Source organism: Bombina bombina, chromosome 1 (genome assembly GCF_027579735.1).
Source record: "Bombina bombina isolate aBomBom1 chromosome 1, aBomBom1.pri, whole genome shotgun sequence".
Taxonomy (NCBI): Eukaryota; Metazoa; Chordata; class Amphibia; order Anura; family Bombinatoridae; genus Bombina; species Bombina bombina.
The window spans coordinates 436,157,097-436,179,157 of NC_069499.1; the positions used below are offsets into that span (position 1 = coordinate 436,157,097).

Genomic DNA, 22,061 nt, shown 5'->3' on the forward strand with positions numbered 1-22,061 from the left:
TTTAAACAACTTTCCATTTTACTTTTATCAACAATTTTGCTTTGTTCTCTTGGTATTCTAGTTGAAAGCAAACCTAGAAAGGCTCATATGATAATTTTTAAGCCCTTGAAGGCCGCCTCTTTTTTATTAGCTTTTCACAGCAGGGGAGAGCTAGTTCATGTAGGCCATATAGATAACATTGTAATCACGCCCGTGGCTAGTGGCAGACACTGCACTAATTGGCTAAAATGTAAGTCAATAGATAATAACTAAAAGTCATGTGATTAGGGGCGGTCAGAAGATGATTAGATACAAGTTAGTCACAGAAGTAAAAAGTATATTAATATAACTGTGTTGGTTATGCAAAACTGTGGAATGAGTAATAAAGGGATTATCTCTCTATTTAACCAACAACAATTCTGGTGTTGACTGTCCCTTTAATATAGACAAAAGCAAACTGAGATGTATTCTCCAGGAGTAGAGTAAGAAAACAGCTGTTGATTTAACACTATTTTGGTGTGTCCATTTGTTTAAGATATTAAAAAAAGGTTTTAAAGATTTTGGAAACGTGTTTTTCAATTCAATCATTATTTATGATTTATAGATGAATATTTGCTTTAAATTTGAAATATCTTAAGGTCTGTTTGTAAAGCTTATATTGTGAAAAGAAGTACTGTGTGTGTGTATATATATATATATATATATATATATATATATATATATATATATACATACATACATACATAAGTGTAACCTTGTAGCTATAATCATTTTAAAACATACAAGGCTAGAATACAAGTGGAGCGCAATCAATATTGCAGGGTGCGTTATCTTATGCTCAGTCTCATGCAAAGAATAACACACATTCTGGTATTACAAGTCCATAGTTAAACATTTTAACCAAAGATTTAAAATGCTGGCAAAACTTTTTTAGCACACAATATACTTTTAATACTTAGCACAGTGTGCACTATTAGAATGCTCATTCTGCTCTCATATTGCAAGTGGGGAGTTAAAAGTTGCCCTCAAGCTCAATACAAAATAACGCTGTAAAATGCAGTGCTTTTTGTTTCTTAAGTATTACGTCTAAATATAAGTGTTTTATAAAATCACATTAAACACTTGTTACTTTTTTTGTGAAAATTGTGCTAGTCCCACACTCTAGAGAGGTCAACAAATTCTGTAACCAGCAAATGCTGAATACTAAAAAAGCTGGTTTATGAAAAATTCAGCATTTTAAAAAGCTTAAAGATTTTGTGATTTTGCCTCTCTATGGTGCATGGGACAAAGCACATTCTTTTTACAGAAAAACAAAAGCTGTATAAGTGTAATGGGTCCATAGTACAGAGTTATTCAGTTTTCTGGAAGATGCTGAAATGTTATATAGAACTTTCTGGTTTCAGCATAAAAAGAGGACATTATAGAACAGAATAAAAATAAAACAGACTTCAAGGGCGCGATCCGATATCGATCGCAGTTTGCGGCGCAAGCGAGGGAACCGGCGTCGCCCGCAGTTTCAGCTCGCAACTCGAGCCATCCCATATAGGTCGCCGTCAGATGCTAACGTGCCGTAAGTCTCACAAACCAGCGATGTCCAGAAATCTGCGTAAGTACAAATTTCTGGCGTCGCCAGTGACTTGCGCCACGTTAGAATCTGCCGGCGCCTATAAAACCTGACTAAAGTCTAAAACACCCGCACTGTCTAACACGCCTCCCTAACATAGCCCGCACTGTCTAACACGCCTCCCTAACATAGCCCGCACTGTCTAACCCTCTATCCGCTATCCCCCCTCACTAGCCTAACAATAAAAAAGCTATTAACCCCTAAACCGCCGCTCCTTTACCCCGCCGCAACCTAATAAAGTTATTAACCCCTAAACCGCCGCTCCCGTACCCCGCCGCCAGCTATATTATATCTATAACCCCCTAAAGTGAGCCCTTAACACCGCCGCCATCTATATTAAAATTATTAACCCCTAATCTAAGCCCCTTACACCGCCGCCATCTCTATTAAAATGATTAACCCCTAATTTAATCTACCTACCCTGCCGCCAGCTATATTATCTATATTAACCCTAAGTATATTATAGTTAATATAGGTATTACATTATATATATTAACTATATTAACCCTAATTATATTAGGGTAAATATAGTTAATATAGTTACTATAGTATTTATATTAACTATATTAACTCTATCTAACCCTAACTAAATTTATATTAAATTAATCTAATTCATTTATAAACTAAAATATTCCTATTTAAATCTAAATACTTACCTATAAAATAAACCATAAGATAGCTACAATATAATTAATAATTACATTGTAGCTATGTTAGGGTTAATATTTATTTTACAGGTAAATAGTTAATTATTTTAACTAGGTATAATAGATATTAAATAGTTATTAACTATTTAATATCTACCTAGTTAAAATAATTACCCAATTACCTGTAAAATAAATCCTAACCTAAGTTACAAATACACCTACACTATCAATAAATTAAATAAACTACAAACATCTATCTAAAAATACAATTAAATTAACTAAACTAAATTACAAAAAAAAACAAACACTAAATTACAAAAAATAAAAAAAAGATTACAAGATATTTAAGCTAATTACACCTATTCTAAGCCCCCTAATAAAATAATAAACCCCCAAAATAAAAAAAATTCCCTGCCCTATTCTAAATTCAACAAATTTCAAAGCTCTTTACCTTACCAGCCCTTAAAAGGGCCTTTTGTGGGGCATGCCCCAAAGAATTCAGCTCTTTTGCATACAAGAAATACAATACCCCCCCCCCCCATTACAACCCACCACCCACATACCCCTATTCTAAACCCACCCAAACCCCCCTTAAAAAAGCCTAACACTACCCCCCTGAAGATCTCCCTACCTTGTCTTCACCACACCGGGCCGAACTCCTGATCCGATCCGGGCGATGTCTTCCTCCAAGCGGCAAAGAAGAATTCTTCCTCCGGCGATGTCTTCCTCCAAGCGGCAAAGAAGAATTCTTCCTCCGGCGACGTCTTCCTCCAAGTGGCAGCAAAGTCTTCATTCTTCCGGCGGCATCTTCAATCTTCTTTCTTCGCTCCGCCGCCACGGAGCATCCATCCCGGCCGACTGCTGAACTTGGAATGATGTACCTTTAAATGACGTCATCCAAGATGGCGTCCACCGAATTCCGATTGGCTGATAGGATTCTATCAGCCAATCGGAATTAAGTTAAAAAAATCTGATTGGCTGATTGAATCAGCCAATCAGATTCAAGTTCAATCCGATTGGCTGATCCAATCAGCCAATCAGATTGAGCTCGCATTCTATTGGCTGTTCCGATCAGCCAATAGAATGCGAGCTCAATCTGATTGGCTGATTGGATCAGCCAATCGGATTGAACTTGAATCTGATTGGCTGATTCAATCAGCCAATCAGATTTTTTTAACTTAATTCCGATTGGCTGATAGAATCCTATCAGCCAATCGGAATTCGGCGGACGCCATCTTGGATGACGTCATTTAAAGGTACATCATTCCAAGTTCAGCAGTCGGCCGGGATGGATGCTCCGCGGCGGCGGAGCGAAGAAAGAAGATTGAAGATGCCGCCGGAAGAATGAAGACTTTGCTGCCGCTTGGAGGAAGACGTCGCCGGAGGAAGAATTCTTCTTTGCCGCTTGGAGGAAGACATCGCCGGAGGAAGAATTCTTCTTTGCCGCTTGGAGGAAGACATCGCCCGGATCGGATCAGGAGTTCGGCCCGGTGTGGTGAAGACAAGGTAGGGAGATCTTCAGGGGGGTAGTGTTAGGCTTTTTTAAGGGGGGTTTGGGTGGGTTTAGAATAGGGGTATGTGGGTGGTGGGTTGTAATGGGGGGGGGGGTATTGTATTTCTTGTATGCAAAAGAGCTGAATTCTTTGGGGCATGCCCCACAAAAGGCCCTTTTAAGGGCTGGTAAGGTAAAGAGCTTTGAAATTTGTTGAATTTAGAATAGGGCAGGGAATTTTTTTTATTTTGGGGGTTTATTATTTTATTAGGGGGCTTAGAATAGGTGTAATTAGCTTAAATATCTTGTAATCTTTTTTTTATTTTTTGTAATTTAGTGTTTTTTTTTTGTAATTTAGTTTAGTTAATTTAATTGTATTTTTAGATAGATGTTTGTAGTTTATTTAATTTATTGATAGTGTAGGTGTATTTGTAACTTAGGTTAGGATTTATTTTACAGGTAATTGGGTAATTATTTTAACTAGGTAGATATTAAATAGTTAATAACTATTTAATAGCTATTATACCTAGTTAAAATAATTAACAATTTACCTGTAAAATAAATATTAACCCTAACATAGCTACAATGTAATTATTAATTATATTGTAGCTATCTTAGGGTTTATTTTATAGGTAAGTATTTAGATTTAAATAGGAACATTTTAGTTTATAAATGAATTAGATTAATTTAATAAGAATTTAGTTAGGGGTGTTAGGGTTAGATAGAGTTAATATAGTTAATATAAATACTATAGTAACTATATTAACTATATTAACCCTAATATAATTAGGGTTAATATAGTTAATATATATAATGTAATACCTATATTAACTATAATATACTTAGGGTTAATATAGATAATATAGCTGGCGGCGGGGGTAGGTAGATTAAATTAGGGGTTAATCATTTTAATAGAGATGGCGGCGGTGTAAGGGGCTTACATTAGGGGTTAATCATTTTTATATAGGTGGCGGCGGTGTAAGGGGTCAGATTAGGGGATAGATAAGGTAGATGGCGGCGGTTTTAGAGGCTCACAGTAGGGGGTTAGTTTATGTAGATGGCGGCGGGGTCCGGGAGCGGCGGTTTAGGGGGGTAATAACTTTATTAGGGATTTCGGGGGGGGGGGGGGGGATCGCGGTTGACAGGTAGATAGACATTGCGCATGCGTTAGGTGTTAGGTTTATTTTCTAGTTAGTTTAGGGAGTTACGGGGCTCCAATAGTCAGCGTAAGGCTTCTTACGGCTGCTTTTTGTGGCGAGGTGAAAATGGAGTAAGTTTTCTCCATTTTCGCCACGTAAGTCCTTACGCTGCATATTGGATACCAAACTGCGCGGGTTTGGTATACCTGCCTATGGCCCAAAAAACTGCGGGCGACGGCAGAAATATACGCGCGTAACTTCTAGGTTACGCCGTATATGTGATACCAAATCCGCGCAAATATTGGCGTCGCCGGCTTTTGCGGGCGACGCTTTATATCAGATCGACCCCCAAGTATTCACCAACAGAGTTGATACAGCATTTTGGCTTTTACAGGACTTCAAAGATCAAAAATTATAACAATCTAATTTTTAACAATTTAGTAACAATCTTCTGTTACAATATATTTATGGGTGCTGCAATTGGGTGAGGTTAAATGTCATGTTTGGTATGTATTTAAAAATGGTTAGGAAAACGGTGACAACTTTATACTGGGCATTCAATTAAAAGAAAAGTCTAGGGAGCAAGAATTAATGTCAATATAATATGTGCTAAATACCAAATGACAACACCGATGTGTCTAAAGCTTTTTTTAAGCAATTGTAGAATTTTTCGCACACCAACATTTTCACTGTATTTATATAATTTATAGATTCATATAATTGTATCAAAGATAGTGGAAATACAAATTTGGAACTAATTTTTTTCCTGCTGAGTAAAGAAAATATGCCTCTTTCTGCTATGAGAATCACAGTAGGCACTTAGAAATAATCTAAAGTTTTAAATGAAATGTTAAATAAAACATTTAGAATTAACCGTACCAAAGTTGTAATAAAGATAGGCATATTTGAATTTATAAAGCAAAAATCTAATTAAGATAGCATTTCAAACAACAGTCTGCATATTTTATTACATTTTAATGGCAATGTAAGAGAGAAAAAGGAGGATAAATATACATTCACAAAAACCTATGTATTAATATGCCCGATATAATTCTGCCATGCAAGTATCAAGCTTTAAAGGGACACTGAGCCCACATTTTTCTTTCTTTCGTGATTCAGATAGAGCATGCAATTTTAAGCAACTTTCTAATTTACTCTTATTAGCAAATTTTCTTCAATCTCTTTGTATCTTTATTTGAAAAGCAAGAATGTAAGTTTAGATGCCGGCCCATTTTTGGTGAACAACCTGGGTTGTTCTTGACCATTGGTGGATAAATTCACCCACCAATAAACAAGTGCTGTCCAGGGTCCTAAATCAAAAATTAGCTTAGATGCCTTCTTTTTCATATAAAGATAGCAAGAGAATGAAGATTTGATAATAGGAGTAAATTAGAAAGTTGCTTAAAATTGCATGCTCTATCTGAATCACGAAAGAAAAAAAAAAATGTGGGTTCAGTGTCCCTTTAAGTTAGAGACATGAAACACAACATTTTTCTTTCATGATTCAGATAGAGCATGTCATTTTAAACAGCTTTACCATGTATTCCTATTATCAAATTATCTTTGTTCTCTCGCTAACCTTTCTTGAAGAGCAGCTAGGTAAGCACAGCAGCATGAACATACAGCAGTTTTGCAAGAATGTTAAACATTTTCAAGAGTACTAAATGGCAGCACTTTTTCCTGCCATGTAGTGTTCCTGACATGCACACTACCTATCTAGATATCTCTTCAACAAAGAATACCATAAGAACGAAAGAAACTTGATAATAAGAAGTCAATCGAAAACGTTTTTTTTTTTAAATGTATGCTTTGTCTGAATCATAAAAGAAAATGTTTGGGTTTCATATCCCTTTAAAGTAATGATTTAAAAAAATTATATTTGATTAAACGTTTACTTATTACTGCAAAGCATTGACTAAAATATAGTACTGTGCATTTAAATAATGAATAGGATAGAAAGCACAAAATGTGTTCATTGTGTGCTATGACTAGTATTGTTTATATATTTCAGCCACTGGAAATAAATAATATATACAATAAATAATAATTTCATAAGTACCAGCCACTTGACTTTTTCAGTATACTTATAATGTTTATGAACCCTTATGTTATATAGATGCTAGTGGGAATTAAAGATATATGGGACTATAATATTTTGTACAATCCAAAGAACATGTTCAAATTGTGTAAGAATGCTGGGCAGAATGAGGTAGGCGCTAGAAGAGAACATTTTTTTATATGAACCCATATGCATTATACCAATATTAGGGGGCAGCATACTTACTGAGCATCAGGGCATACAATGCATTATTCCAACTTTTCTGGCCAAATACTCATTTAACTAATCTTAAATGTTTGAAAAAAACATTAGAAACAACTAAGCCTTCAACTTACTTTTAGTTTCCCCTATATGATTTGACGAGCAAAATGTAATGAATAAGTGAATAGGTATAAATAAGTTACCCTATTACATGGCTACATTGATGTTGGCACCAAAGAGAATTAACAATTAATTTACTGATCCTATAGAAAAGGGAGTTGGTTACAGTTGGTGAGCCTTTTTGCCAAGAGGAGAAAACTTTTGAAACCCTATATTTTTTCAAAGAAGACAAAAAATTGTAGATTTTTTATGTGCTGTAATTATAATATCAATTATGTGGAACATATTAGCAAACATGTAACCAAACAAAAGATATACTGGTTAAATGTCATATATTAGATTTTTTTTAAAAGGAATTGCAGTAAATTTGAACAATCTTCTATATAGCACCCATAAAATAAAGAATTATTTCTTAACATGTTCAAATGCTACCTAATCTGTATAGTAAGAGGCTCAGCTTCATATAGCACTAATATATTTCTAGTACCTGTGTTTTCTATCATTAATTAGATCCTAACCTTTTCCTAATCCCCTCATTATACCACTTTCTTCAAAGCCACATTTTAATCCTATTTAGGACTTAAAGGGACACTGAAACCAAAATTTTTTTCATGATTCAGATAAAGCATGCAATTTTTAGCAACATTCTAATTTACTTCTATTATTCATTTTTCTTCGTTCTCTTAGTATCTTTATTTGAAAAAACGAGAATGCAAGCTTAGTTGCTGGCACATCTTTGATTCAGCACCTGGGTAGCACTTGCTGAATGGTGGCTGAATGCAGCCACCAATCAGCAAGCACTATCCAGTGTTCTGAACCAAAAGAGGGGCTTGCTCGTAAGATTACATTCCTGCTTTTTCAAATAAAGATAGCAAAAGAACAAATAAACATTGATAATAGGAGTAAATTAGAATTGCATACTCTATCTGAATCATGGAAGAAAAAAAAATTGGGTTCAGTATCCCTTTAATAAGCATACCAACAGTCCCACTGCTAAGGGACACTCTTCCTGCACCTAATTGTTTCTAAAATATTAATGTAACATGGAAATCAATATTAAACTTTCATCATTCAGATAGAAAGTACAATGTAAAAAAACCCTCACAAACTTTCCAATGTATTTATAATAGCAGATTTACTTCTCTCTCTTTCTATCCTTTATTAAACTTAGCTCCTCCTCATGAAAGTGTACAAGTGACCTGATCACTATATGTGTAACATTGCAAAAACTACTGTTATATAGTGCTCAAGACACATGCACACTCCAAAGCCTATCACAGTATGCTCTCATGGAAAATAGCTAAGTTTCAATACAGGACAACAGTGGGGGGGGGGGCATCATTTGCTGGTAGATGTAAATTTGTAACTTCTTTAACTTTTCAAACTCTATCTCAACCATGGATATTTAATTTTGACTTCCATGTTCCTTTAACCTTTTTTTGTGGACATTATCAATGGAAAGTCTATTTCTTCCAACCTTCATAGATGAAATCTAATTTATTTTTTTGTTGTAAACATGTTTGTCTGATAGAAAAATACCCAAAGTTGAATTTCCACTATGTTCAAATAATACTTAACAAGGTGTTACTGTTATAGGGTTAATTGCTGAGGTTAGTGCCAATGCCCTTTGTGGAAGGAAGCTATTCCGAGTAGGAATACTTCAGAGTGGGGAATTGCTGATTTATTTCTTTTAGTGTGAAATTCTTAATGTATTCTTGATCTATTAACAGTTGGTAGATTTTTATTTTTATAATACAGAAGGCAGGTGTCAATACTGGAATGTTTGACATGGCTTGTAAGGACATTCTGGTATTGTAAGCAGACACTCATATAGCAAGATATGTATAAATGTATGTTATTTTTAAGTGTATGATGTAGCCATAAAAGGCTGTGTGTAAGCGCTCTAGTGTGCTCTGTAAATGTATATAAACGGTGTGGTTTTAGTGCAGGGCAGACTCATTTTTGTTTCTCAGTGCAATTGCTTATATCACGTGAAACAATAAACTTGCCTTTATAAAAGTATCTTTCCTTTGTGGAAATAGAAACAACAACTGTTGTTCAATGTCCCTGCTGTCTCTAGTTGCTTTGAATGAATGACCAATGATGTACTTACTGTTTGCTAAGTAAAATGAGGCTGAATTATTTTTTTAAAATATAATCATACACCAAGACTCTGAATAAAATGGACTACAATAACAATGGTGGATTACCTATATTTATATTTTGTAACAAAATCACAATGTGTGAGGCAATGGAATTGTACCAGTCAGTTCAGGCAATATGCAACTTCCCAAATGCTGCAGTAACCACCTGAACGTATAAATATTTCAACTAAAATATTTTGCATGACTAAAAGGAATCACCATCTATAAGCAACATCATCAGCACGCAAATTGTTCTCCTTAACGGACATTAAACACCTCTTGCTTATGGGTAAAAATCGTTCTTTGTCTCACTCTCCCTAAAAAAGGGCAAGAAACAAAATCGGTCACCCAGGTTTTTAAAATGCTGCAAATTGCTTAAAGCAGCTATATGATTTGCAATATTTGCAGGTTACAGAATGTGATTTTTGGCCTTCCCGGGACAGTAAGGCAAAGCACAATTTTTACATGAAACCAAGAGGGGTTTATTATCTTTTTATCCATTAGTTAGTACTCTACTAGCTCCAAGGTCAATGCATGAAAAGATCTGTTGTGCTCCTAATTTAAGCTTGTACAATCATGCATCAGGTAAATAAAGCCATGTGAAAATTGTTTTGGGAGATGAGTGCATAGCTGCCTTCATTTTATTTCACAGTGTTGTAAAATAAAGCTTTTTGATACTTACGCCATTAAGATTACACTGAAATCCAGCCAGTTCCATGGGTCTCGCAGAAAGGTAAATCTTTCTAAACAGAAACCTCTTGCAAGAATTTTTATGAGTGATTCAAATGTATAAATTCCTGTGAATGTGTACCTGCAGAAATAATGCCAGATATTATTAATTGCGCCATATTGCTGTCACATGCATCAGATAACTAAACTAAGGAGAACATACTGTCATTGTAAACAAAAGCTTGTGTATAGAATGGTGTAACCCAGTTTATGTATAGAACATTAGTGTAAGTCTAATTTCTCTAAAACTTTAGAAACCACTTAATTACTCTCTAATTAGATCATTCAGGACAGGTGCACAAATAAGGCCTTTTCAATTGGGATTATAGTAATGTCTATACAATATAATGACCATGTTTAAATGTTTCTATAGTTGTCCTACAAATATTTTTAAAGGATATGAAACCCATATATTTTCTTTCATGATTTAGATGGAGCATACCTTTTTAAGCAACTTTCTAATTTACTCCTATTTTCAATTTTTCTTCGTTCTCTTGGTATCTTTATTTTAAAAAGCAGGAATGTAAGCTTAGGAGCCTGCCCATTATTGGTTTAGCACCTGGGTAGCCGCTTGCTGATTGGTGGATACATTTAGCCACCAATCAGCAAGCACTACCCAGGTTCTGAACCAAAAATAGTTTGGCTCCTAAGCTTACATTCTAGATTTTTGTTTTTTTTTAAATAAAGATACCAAGAGAACGAAAACATTTTTATAACAAAAGTATACTAGTTGTTTCAAATTGAATGCTCTATCTGAATCATGAAAGAAAAAAATTGGGTTTCATATCCCTTTAAGTTAGATAGGCTTTGCTCCTTCAGTGTACATGCTACCAATTATAGTAAAACTTTTGTGAAACTCATGAGAATTCCAGTACTTATTTGCATTAATAATCAATGCATGGTAACAGCAATTATTGTACCGCTAATAATAACGGTAATGTTTTTCAGGTAATATCAATATTTGTATTTCAATAAAAAACATTGATCATTCAACCAACAGCGGTGGCCATTGAAACTATAATACTATAAATAAACTAAATATAGCGTTTTTCAATTACATTATGCAAGATCCTATGTATTGTGTTCATAATGAAATGACAGCTTTAAAGGGATATTCAACTGCAAACATAACATGCTTTATTTCATTTGATAGTCCATATCATTTTTGCATTAGTATCTCTTGCTTGCTATATGTGTTTAACCCCCCACAAAGATATTGAAGAAAAAAAAACATAGCTAAGGTTCTTCTCTGGGAAAGGAAATAGATGGTGAACTGATCAGTATTGCATACCCAAATACCAACCAATGATTGGCTGTTTTATGCTTAGCAGCAGAAAAAGGTTGTGACTCCTGAGAGGGATTTTAGCTCTAAGTTTAAAAGCTTTGTGAGTTAGAGTATGTCTTTTAAAATGTATTTTGCATGTAAATCTATTGGTGATTAACTGCTGATATAAACTAAGCATATAAAAAGACTTTAATGAGTACATGTAAATTGCCACTGTTGTTTTGATTACAAAGTACCATTCAGAAATGTCTGGCGGACATGATACGCTGTACCCACTGTACCCAATTTTTTTCTTTCATGATTCAGATAGAGCATGTAATTTTAAGCAACTTTCTAATTTACTCCTATTATCACATTTTCTTCATTCTCTGTGTATCTTTATTTGAAAAGCAAGAATTTAAGTTTAGATGCCAGCCCATTTTTGGTGATCAACCTGGGTTGTCCTTGCTGATTGGACAGCACCAATAACCAAGTGCTGTCCATGGTTCTGAACCACATATTGGCTGGCTCCTTAGCTTAGATGCCTTCTATTTCAAATAAAGAAAGCAAGAGAATGAAGAAAAAATTGATAATAGGAGTAAATTAGAAAGTTGCTTAAAATTGCATGCTCTATATGAATCACAAAAGAAAAAAATTGGTTTCAGTGTCCCTTTAATTTCTTAACACAAAAAATGAGACACTGACATAAGTAAATGTGTGGGAAATTTGTATATATTAAATACTAGAATTTAAAAGGTAGAGGTTAAGGGGCTCTGCTATTTCAAAGACAGTGTCTTCCTACAGAAGTAATAACAAAATGAAGTGCATCTCTTTATCTACCAGCTTAATGTAATAGTTTAGCACAACATTGACATTTGGCATTGAGCAGGCTTTGAAGGGTAAAAAACTTTATTGAATCACTTCCTACTCTTTTAGTCACAGCCTATTCTGTAAGCTGACACAAAGCAGAATGCAACTGGAATTAAATGACAAAGTGCACTTAAGTTAATAAAAATAGAATTCTCAGGGGGATCTCCTCTTCATCTATCTCTAAGTGACTGGTTTTATTCTCAAACTGTTGAATATTGAAGGTTATACCAATTTTAGACATGAAGCAGTAAAGATATGATTAAACATTGTCCAGTTTTAAAGGATAATAAATAAATAAAATATACTTACTCTACATTCTTTGTCCATTCCGGAGGGTTGCTCATGGTCATGAACACACAGTTGGTCAAAATAGTGAACATAATGAGCATGCTAAATAATGTAACTTGCAGTTAAGGAAAATAAACAGACAATGTATTCATTCCTAATGTGCAATTCTGATAACATTACATTTTTTTATCCTATACATATTTAATTATTTGTATTTTTTGTTCAATATCGGGTTCAATTAGCTAATGGAAACTGTACATTTATAAGATAAATCACTGTGGGCCAGATTAAAAGTTAACGCTTGTTTGCGAGTGATAAGGGGTTTATACAAGATGTTTGAGCTAGTTGGTTTACCGCTGGTATTACGAGTTGAAAGTAAGTGCGATTAATTGAGCACAATCGCAATTTATGATAGAATGATTACTGCGTCCTCAGAGCTCTGGTTAAATGTAAAAATTGCACAAAACACATGAAAAATACACTACAAAGTGCAGCTATCCTCACAATAACACCATCTAATACAAATTATTAAATTAAAATATTGCACACAAAAGTTATAAAGACTCAAAGATATGAGATCTCAGATGTTAGAAAAAAAGGGCTTTAACATTGAAATACATACATATACACGTCTAAAAATGTATATTTATGTATATGAAAAAATGTAAAAGCTTATTTATGCAATATTCATATTTAATACGTGTTATACTGTGTTCTTACGGTAAATATTTCACATTCCAATTAACTTTACCTATATATAATTTTATATATATATATATATATATATATATATATATATTTATTTATAGGTAAAACTATATATTGTACCAAAAACCCTCAGATATATATATATATAAATATTTATTTATGAATAAATAGAACATATTCTTCTATGTGAAGAACATTGGAATGTGTAATATTCAAATTTTTATGTCGGGCTAGCACACATGAGAATATGCATGTATGTATGTATATATATATATATATATATATATATATATATATATATATATATATATATATATATATATATATATATATACATACACACACACACAGTATATAGTCATATATACTGCAAATAACTGTTTTATCATGTATTTGTCATTTGAAATGGTACATTATAAGCCTGATTGTATAATATGTAGGCTTGAGATATCAGCACTTAAAGGGACAGTTTACTCAAAATGTTATCCCCTTTAATTTGTTCCCAATGATCCACTTTACCTGCTGGAGTGTATTAAATTGTTTGCAAGTATTTCCATTACCCTTATATTTGCATTTGAAATAGATTATTTAGCCTGTGGTATCTCCACCCATCCTGAGAGTTTTTGGCCTCAAGGCCAAGCTGTGTTAACACAGCCAGTAAAATAAATTACACTCCCAGTGGGTTATAGAGGAGATAAGGTAATACAATTTTAACTTTCCATTGTTCTCTCCAAGTATTAGTGATTGGTTTATGGACAGATATAAGATAAAGAAGCAGTTATATGTACACAATGTGATGAAGTAATGAGATCTGATTATACCTACAAGCTCCACCCATTTTATTAGGTTGTGGCTCCAAAATCAGCTAATTCATATACACAAATAAGCTTTAAAAAAAGCAAATCTCATACATTTTATACTCTGCAGCTGGTAAAAAAACTAATTGGAAACACATTAAGGGAAAAACAGTTTTATAGTATACTGTCCCTTTACGCCACTGTTAGCATATTGTTAAAACAACCAACTAAATATTAAACATTAGAGAAGCCTCATATTTGAATTTAGCCTAAGGCTTCACTAACGCTAGGGCCACATCTGCAAGCAAGGGCCATTTAAGAAGCTTTCTAAATCCTTTACATTTAGTTGTGTAATTGTTCTGTAATATTTATTATGTGTAATACAAATGCACATACCAACCTACTCTAATTAAAAAGGAAATTCCCTATTTTGATGTCAATCTTCAAGCTGTTTTTTTTTATTCCTCTAAAACATAGCACAGACAAAAATCAATAGTTCAGCTTTGCAATATTCTTCTTAAATGCTACTCAGAATATTTCACCCATGTGTCAACAACAGGCTTATTTTTATTCTACAAAGCTCAGGAAGGGGTACAGTGGTAGGAGGCAATACATCTACTAATTTGTCTTTTTAGTCAACAGCATTCAGTTGTTTGATGGGAGAAAGACCAGTTATATCATTAAGGATTAACTATAAAACTGCTCATTCCAATGAGATTATACAAGAAGTTTGTTAAATGTATCAAAGTGCAAAGCTTTCCTCTAAAAGAAATGTCATATGTTTCGTCCAGAACAGATCAGCCTAACATACTTTCTGGGACTTCCGATGAGAATAATAAATAATCTGGTTTGTTTATGTATATTGTACACAAAATCTGCTTCTCCTGGTCTAAATATTTTGTGTCTGTTAAGAAACCTATACGTTTCTATGCTGGGGTTGGAGTATATTTAATTGTCTGTGTCACACAGATCATGGAATGACACATTTATTTGAAAATATAGGAGTCAGAAAGAATATTGAGGAGCCAGGCAAACACATTTTATTATCTAGACAAGGTTGTTTGTATAAAGGTATATGAAGAATAATCCAAAAGGTTAGGAGACAGAAACAAAGTTCTAGGACCCCTGACAGTAACAATAAACACCTTGAATTTTTATAAAAAATGTTTAGTTATGCATAGTAAACACACTGCATAGTTTCATCATTTATTTTGTTCCAGTTTCATGCAATTTATCTATAAAATGTGTAGCTTTTTTAATTCTCAGACCTGGAAAAGCACCTTCCAGACTTTACAAGGCTCACCTTGCTACATATGTTTTCCTAATTGGTTTTAAAGGGACAGAAAAACACTTTGAGAGTTTAATATACAATGTTTAATTATGCATACTAAAAAAACTTTGAAATATATTTTCAATATTTATTTTGCCCTCTTTGCTTGCATTTAAGCTCTGAAAATTGTAGATTTTCTAATTTTCAGAGCTAGAAATGGACACTCTACACTTCTCATGGCTAACCCTGCTACACACCTTTCCCTTATTGGATTTAAAAGATAACAAATGCAAAACAATTCACTTTTTAATAACTTAAAGGGATATGACATCCAAATTTAAAGCAAATTTCTAATTTACTCCTATTATCAAATTGTCTTTGTTCTCTTGGTATCTTTATTTGAAAAGGCAGGAATAATAGCTTAGGAGCCAGCATATTTTTGTTTCAGAACCCTGGATAGCGCTTGCTTATTGGTGGCTACATTTAGCCACCATCAGCAAGCGCTAACCAGGTGCTGAACCAAAAAGGGACATTGTACTCTAATATGTTCTCCCTTTTAATGTGCTTCCTTTCCAATGGTCCATTTGGCCTAGTGGAGTATATATAATTGTTTGCAACACAATCATTTACCTTTATTGTGTTATTTGAAATAGCTAATGTTGCCTTTTGAAACCACCACATATACTCAAAATGTCAATACAGGTGTATACTATGTAGAAGAGACAACAAGAGACAACAACCCTAATTAACCTCCCAGTGGGGGTATTAAAGAGAATAGCTGGTTGTGCTCAGTGAATACCCCAGCCATAATTAGCATTTCAATAACTACATATTAGGCCGTAATAATGGATGGTGCTCACCTGTACCTGTTGTAACATTAATAGGTTACCAATGCACAGGAGCGTATACACACACACATATACACACATATATACACACATACACTCACAAAAACATACATACACATATATACTCACATACATACACACACACACAAACACATACAAACACATACTGTATATACACACATATACACATACACATGCAGACATACATACATACACGTATATACACTTGGCAAACATATATACACACACAAACAGGCACAGATACAAACATACATGCACACATACACACAAAAACACATACATACACACACCTATATACACAAACATATACACATACACACGCAGACATACATACACATATACACAAACACATACATACATATAAACACACACATAGACACATGCACACACAAACACATACATACACATAGACACATACACACACACACACACACAAAAAGACATGCACAAACACATAAACAAGTAAAGGGAGTTGATGGAAAGCCTAGCAAAGCGTAACAAATATTACAGCACTAAAAAGAAGTTTACCACAGCAAACTGCTTTCTTTATGTGCAGATATTTCTTTTTCTTGGTTGTTTTTATTCACAAAACCTCTATTTGTGATTAAAAAAACCTACATCCCTGTAAACAAACTGCTCTGAAATCTGCTTGATCAGGGCCCCCTAATTTGACAGGCCCGGTAGCAGTGGTGAGCCCTGAAAACCCGGTTAGGTACACCCTGTCAATGCATTTACCACACTGAATTATCATAACATCCCACCCATCCTGTGAAAACAATATTCAAACAATTTATAACTATAGAACATTTGTAAAGGATATGAATGTACCAAAATCTTAATAGCTATTTTTCTAAGAGGGTTGAAAGGAGTTAAAATATACAAGGCAGATGTGGCACTGAAACGGAAGATTGCCTTCCCTCTATTCAATACTATAAAAGTCTGGAAAACAAAAAGATATACAATTTCAGCAAGAAGGAGAAAAGTTAATGTACATGCAACTTACATTGGCTAATAACAATCAAATGAACCATTCATTATTTATATGACATTTTAACACTAACATGATTAGTGGTCTACATGTGGAAAAAAATGTCCTCAACAAATTTGGAGAATTGCAAGTTAAGGTTAAAGACTCTAAACCAAAATCTTTTCTTTCATGATTCTAGATAGAGCATGTAATTTTAAACAACTTTCTAATTTACTTCTTTTTTTATCAAATTTGTTTCATTCTCTTGGTATCTTAAAGGGACAGTCTAGTCCAAAATAAACTTCCATGATTCAGATAGGGCATGTAATTTTAAACAACTTTCCAATTTACTTTTATCACCAATTTTGCTTTGTTCTCATGGTATTCTTATTTGAAAGCTAAACCTAGGTAGGCTCATATGCTAATTTCTTAGACCTTGAAGGTCGCCTCTTATATGAATGCATTTTGACAGTTTTTCATGACTAGAGGGCATTAGTTCATGTGTGTCATATTGATAACATTGTGCTCATGCACGTGTGGTTCCTAGGTGTCAGCATTGATTTGCTAAAATGCAAGTCTGTCAAATGAACTGAATAAGGGGGCAGTTTGCAGAGGCTTAGATTCAAGGTAATCACAGAGGTGAATTGTGTTGGTTATGCAAAACTAGTTAATGGGTAATAAAGGGATTATCTATAAATTGAAAAGCAGGGCAGCTGTTTTACAAGAATGTGCTCCACACAACTATAGGTATCTCTTCAACAAAGGATATCATGGAAACAAAGCAAATTTAAAAACAGAAGTCAATTGGCTTTTTTTAAAAAAAAAAAAAAAAAAAAGTGTATGCTCTATTTGAATCACACAAAAAAAATGTTCGGCTTTCATGTGCCTTTAATCTAATATGCATAAAAACAGTAGAATTTTCCAAAAGTATTAGCCGATACAGTAGCAAATACTGTATTAATGATATTAACTTAAATTGGTGGTCTTTTTGCAAAATTTGGATACAATTTTTTACAAATAAACACTTCCTTTCACATCAAAACATTCTTGTATTATTAACTTTATTAAAACAATAAACATGTATTAAAACATTATAAAAAGGTAATACAGAAACCAAGAGAGATTTCATCAAAGGAAGACATTAGTTGGTCAATCACAGTCCTTTAGAAAAATTTTACTTTTTTAGCAAAACCACCAGATAAACTTTTCAACCTCTAGAGTCTAAATGATCATCCTGGGACATGAATCTAAAATGTTCTTTTTGTATTATTCAGATAGAGCATAACTACATTTCAAGTTACTTCTATTGTCAAACTGACTTGGTTCTCATTGTATTCTTTGCTGTTGTAAGTAGGTATCATGTGTCTGGAACAATATATGGCAGCAGTTTTGCAAGAATGTTTTTGCAATGTGATACACTTTTGAGCACTGTAGTAGATAGCAGCAGATTGCACAATGTAATACATTTTAAAAGTAGTCTTGCAAAACTTCTACCTTATAGTGTTCCAGACACATGCCTGCCGTTAAGCTACTGACCTAAGTATGGCTCCTTAACAAAGGATACCAAAAGAACAAAGTGAATTTGATAATAGAAGTAAATCTGATTAAAAACAAAAACTGTATGCTCTATCTGAAAAATAGTCTTTAAGTCTACCCATAGAGAATTTAAAATATGTATAGCTTATCATTTACTTGAACTAAAAGACAATTCTGAAACTTACTACTCGATTCCTATTTTGTGAATATTCTATTCAATTCTTTAGTTGAGGGATGTAAACAAATAAAAAAAAAGCAAAATGTTTACTGAAAAATATTTGGGTACAAAGTATTTTTAGTAAAAAAAAATTAAAAAATACAGAAAATACAACTAAAACACCTGGTTTATATAACACAAGAAAACACAATATTTGTGATTTTTTTTCTTTTTTCTTTGACCATATTTAAATCCCTTGGTTGAGAGAATGAGTTGCAGAAAATAACTGTTGCAGCAGTCAAGGGTTAATATGCATTTACAAACTCGAAGAGCACGTGTCATGCTGAATCAAAAATTACATAGAAACTAGCCAAAGTGAAACTTACTTTTTGATTCATATAATATGGGTCTAGGTCCTCCAGTGGTTCTGATCGCATTCCAGGAGGTATGTCACCGTATATAAATGGCAAACTTTTGCCTGCTTCCAAGTCACTGCTTGGTTTTGGGCCATTGTCGTCATCCTCATCTCTGTGCTCTTGTTTGGGCTTCTTAGCCTTCTCTTCGGCAATGCGTTTCTCAATAGCTTCAAGTGATTCCCTGGTAAAATAATGGAAGCTGTCTGGTCCTGGCGGTACAAGTCGTGCCTGCGCCATCTTTTCATCCTGCACCTTTTAATTACCTCTAAGCTACTTTCATAATGGAATTCTAAAATGAGAGAACAAGGAACAAAAGGATGTCATTGAAGAAAATGTGTAAGTCAAGCAATTAAAAACACCTAAGAGCATTTATAGTTAACATTGAATGAAACACATACAGAACATTTATACATATTTCACATTTTGAATGTAACATTCAGATATTAACTGTACCTTTTGAAAATGTTTGAATGTAATTAGGTTTTAAAACGTTTTCCTTTTTTAACAGGATGAATTGATAATGGGACAGTAAACACTGTGAGATTGGTATATAAAATTTACATGTATGCCTAATGAAACTACTTTGAAATATATTGTCATTATTTATGTTGCCCCTTTTCATGTAATTTAATCCCCCCCCAAAAAAAATCAAGCAATTTCTAACACTCAGACCCTGAAATGCACCATGCTGACTTCACACGGCTAACTCTGCTACATAGCTGCCTCTAATTTTATTCAAATTGATTGGACTTCTAAATTTTTTCTCGTTTTGTAAAGCTCTATAATCTATTAGCCACTGAACACCTCTATTTTTTTTTAGACATTATATATAATTAAGCAGCAAAAGTAAAGGTAATGCCATCGTTTAAAGAAACTGTCAAGCAAAGAGCATGTTAAAATATTTTTCATGAATAATGTTAAAAATAAAGCTGTTTTAATTAATTTAAAACTTAACACTAAGAATGATACTCAGAGTTTTAATTTTTTTTTATTTACACTTTTTGAGTCACCAGATCCTACTGAGCATGTGCAAGATTTCACAGCATATACGTATATGCATTTGTGATTGGCTGATGACTGTCACATGATACAGGGGGAGTGGAAATAGACAGAACTTTGCAATTTATTTTAAAAAAATCTACTACTCATTTGCAGTTCAGACTAAGTGCTATTGCATTGTCTTCTTATAATGCATTTGTTGATTATGCAAATCTACTGCATTGACTGGTCCTTTAACTCTGTACTGAAACCAATAATTTCACTGATTTTACAAATGATTATATTTCTGGAATACAGACTTTATTTTTTCTCCAAATATTAGTAACTCAAGAAACACTTTAAACAGATTTACTTTATGTTGTAATGTTTTGTAGTGACTCACAGTTCAGGTTAAACTGTCAAATTTTAGGTAAACTTGTTCAGCCATTCAAATGTTTTATGCAACTGAAAAACATTATTTAATTTGAAATGCCCAACGAGACTTAAAGGGACAGTCAACACAAGAATTTGTGTTGTATAAAAAGATAGATAATCCTTTTATTACCCATTCCCCAGTTTTGCATAACCAACACTTATATAAATACACTTTTTACATCTGTGATTACCTTGTATATAAGCCTCTACAGACTGCCCCCTTATTTCAGTTAATTTGACAGACTTGCATTTTAGCCAATCAGTGCTCACTGCTCAGTAAATTCACATGCATGAGCTCAATGTTATCTATATGAAACACATGAACTAATGCCTCTAGTGGTGAAAAACTGTCAAAATGCCTTCAGATTAGAGGCGGTCTTCAAGGTCTAAAAAATTAGCATATGAACCTCCTAGGTTTAGCTTTCAACTAAGAATACAAAGAGAACAAAGCAAAATTGGTGACAAAAGTAAATTGGAAAGTTATTTAAAATTGCATGCCCTATTTGAATCATGAAAGTTTTTTTTTTTACTTGACTGTCCCTTTAAACTATGGCTGCACAGTAATGATAATTAGAAATCAAGGAGCACATTCACAAGCGGTTTATACAACCTCTCCAGCACCGCCCGTTTCTAATTAATTCATTAGTGTCTATCTGCAAAGGCTAAGCATTTAATCCTGCATTGACCATTAGGCATAGTGGCTAAGGCCCACAATACTTTTAACGTTTTCCTGGACACTTATGAGTCACTCATGCTGCAGGCTAAGCAGGGCGGAACATGTATTGCGCCTCGGGTCATAACATGTTGTTAAAAAGCATAATACATGTTGCTCCCTGCGCATTTATGGAAAAAAGGGCCAACAAAGGCAAAGATGCCTAAGACCAACAAACGTACTGCCCACATCAGACTTACGGATGAAGCACCTATTAGTCATATTCCCATTTCCGGCCTGAGATCAGACTAATGGCCAAAAGCCCCTGTCAACTTTATGCCAACATCAAGTTTCAGGTCGGACTCATTAAAAGCCAGATTATGAGTGGAGCTCAAAATTGCGCTTTCGCATGTGCAATATTTGCGCTCCACTCGTAATATCAGTGCACACTCTATAGAGCATGCTTCCATAGACTCCAATAGGAGCCTCGTTCTCATGCCGTGAGACATGCTACTTTTTTTAAACAAAAAAGTACAATATACTTTATTTTGGGGGCAATTGGGGCACTTTTGGAAAATTAACCAGAGATCTGAGAGGGCACTGATTGGCTAAAATGCAAGTCTGTCAAAAGAACTGAAATAAGGGGGCAGTCTGCAAAGGCTTAGATACAAGGTAATCACAGAGGTAAAAAGTATATTAATATAACAGTGTCAGAAGAAT

The 22,061-nt window shown here is 33.8% G+C and overlaps 1 protein-coding gene across 9 annotated transcripts in view; it reads right to left on the reverse strand.

The window, feature by feature from the left end:
* LOC128638134 (sodium channel protein type 2 subunit alpha-like) overlaps positions 1-19,542 on the reverse strand; it is a 189,306-nt gene extending 169,764 nt beyond the window's left edge. For all 9 annotated transcript variants that reach the window (XM_053690036.1, XM_053690021.1, XM_053690028.1 and 6 more), the window contains exons 1-4: positions 19,247-19,542; positions 17,021-17,139; positions 12,578-12,667; positions 10,088-10,216 (exon numbers count right to left, since the gene is read on the reverse strand). In XM_053690036.1, the coding sequence (XP_053546011.1) occupies positions 10,088-10,216; positions 12,578-12,667; positions 17,021-17,139; positions 19,247-19,513 (605 nt within the window). In that variant the 5' untranslated portion in view covers positions 19,514-19,542. The remainder of the gene's footprint in view (positions 1-10,087; positions 10,217-12,577; positions 12,668-17,020; positions 17,140-19,246) is intronic.
* Positions 19,543-22,061: the final 2,519 nt, after the last annotated feature.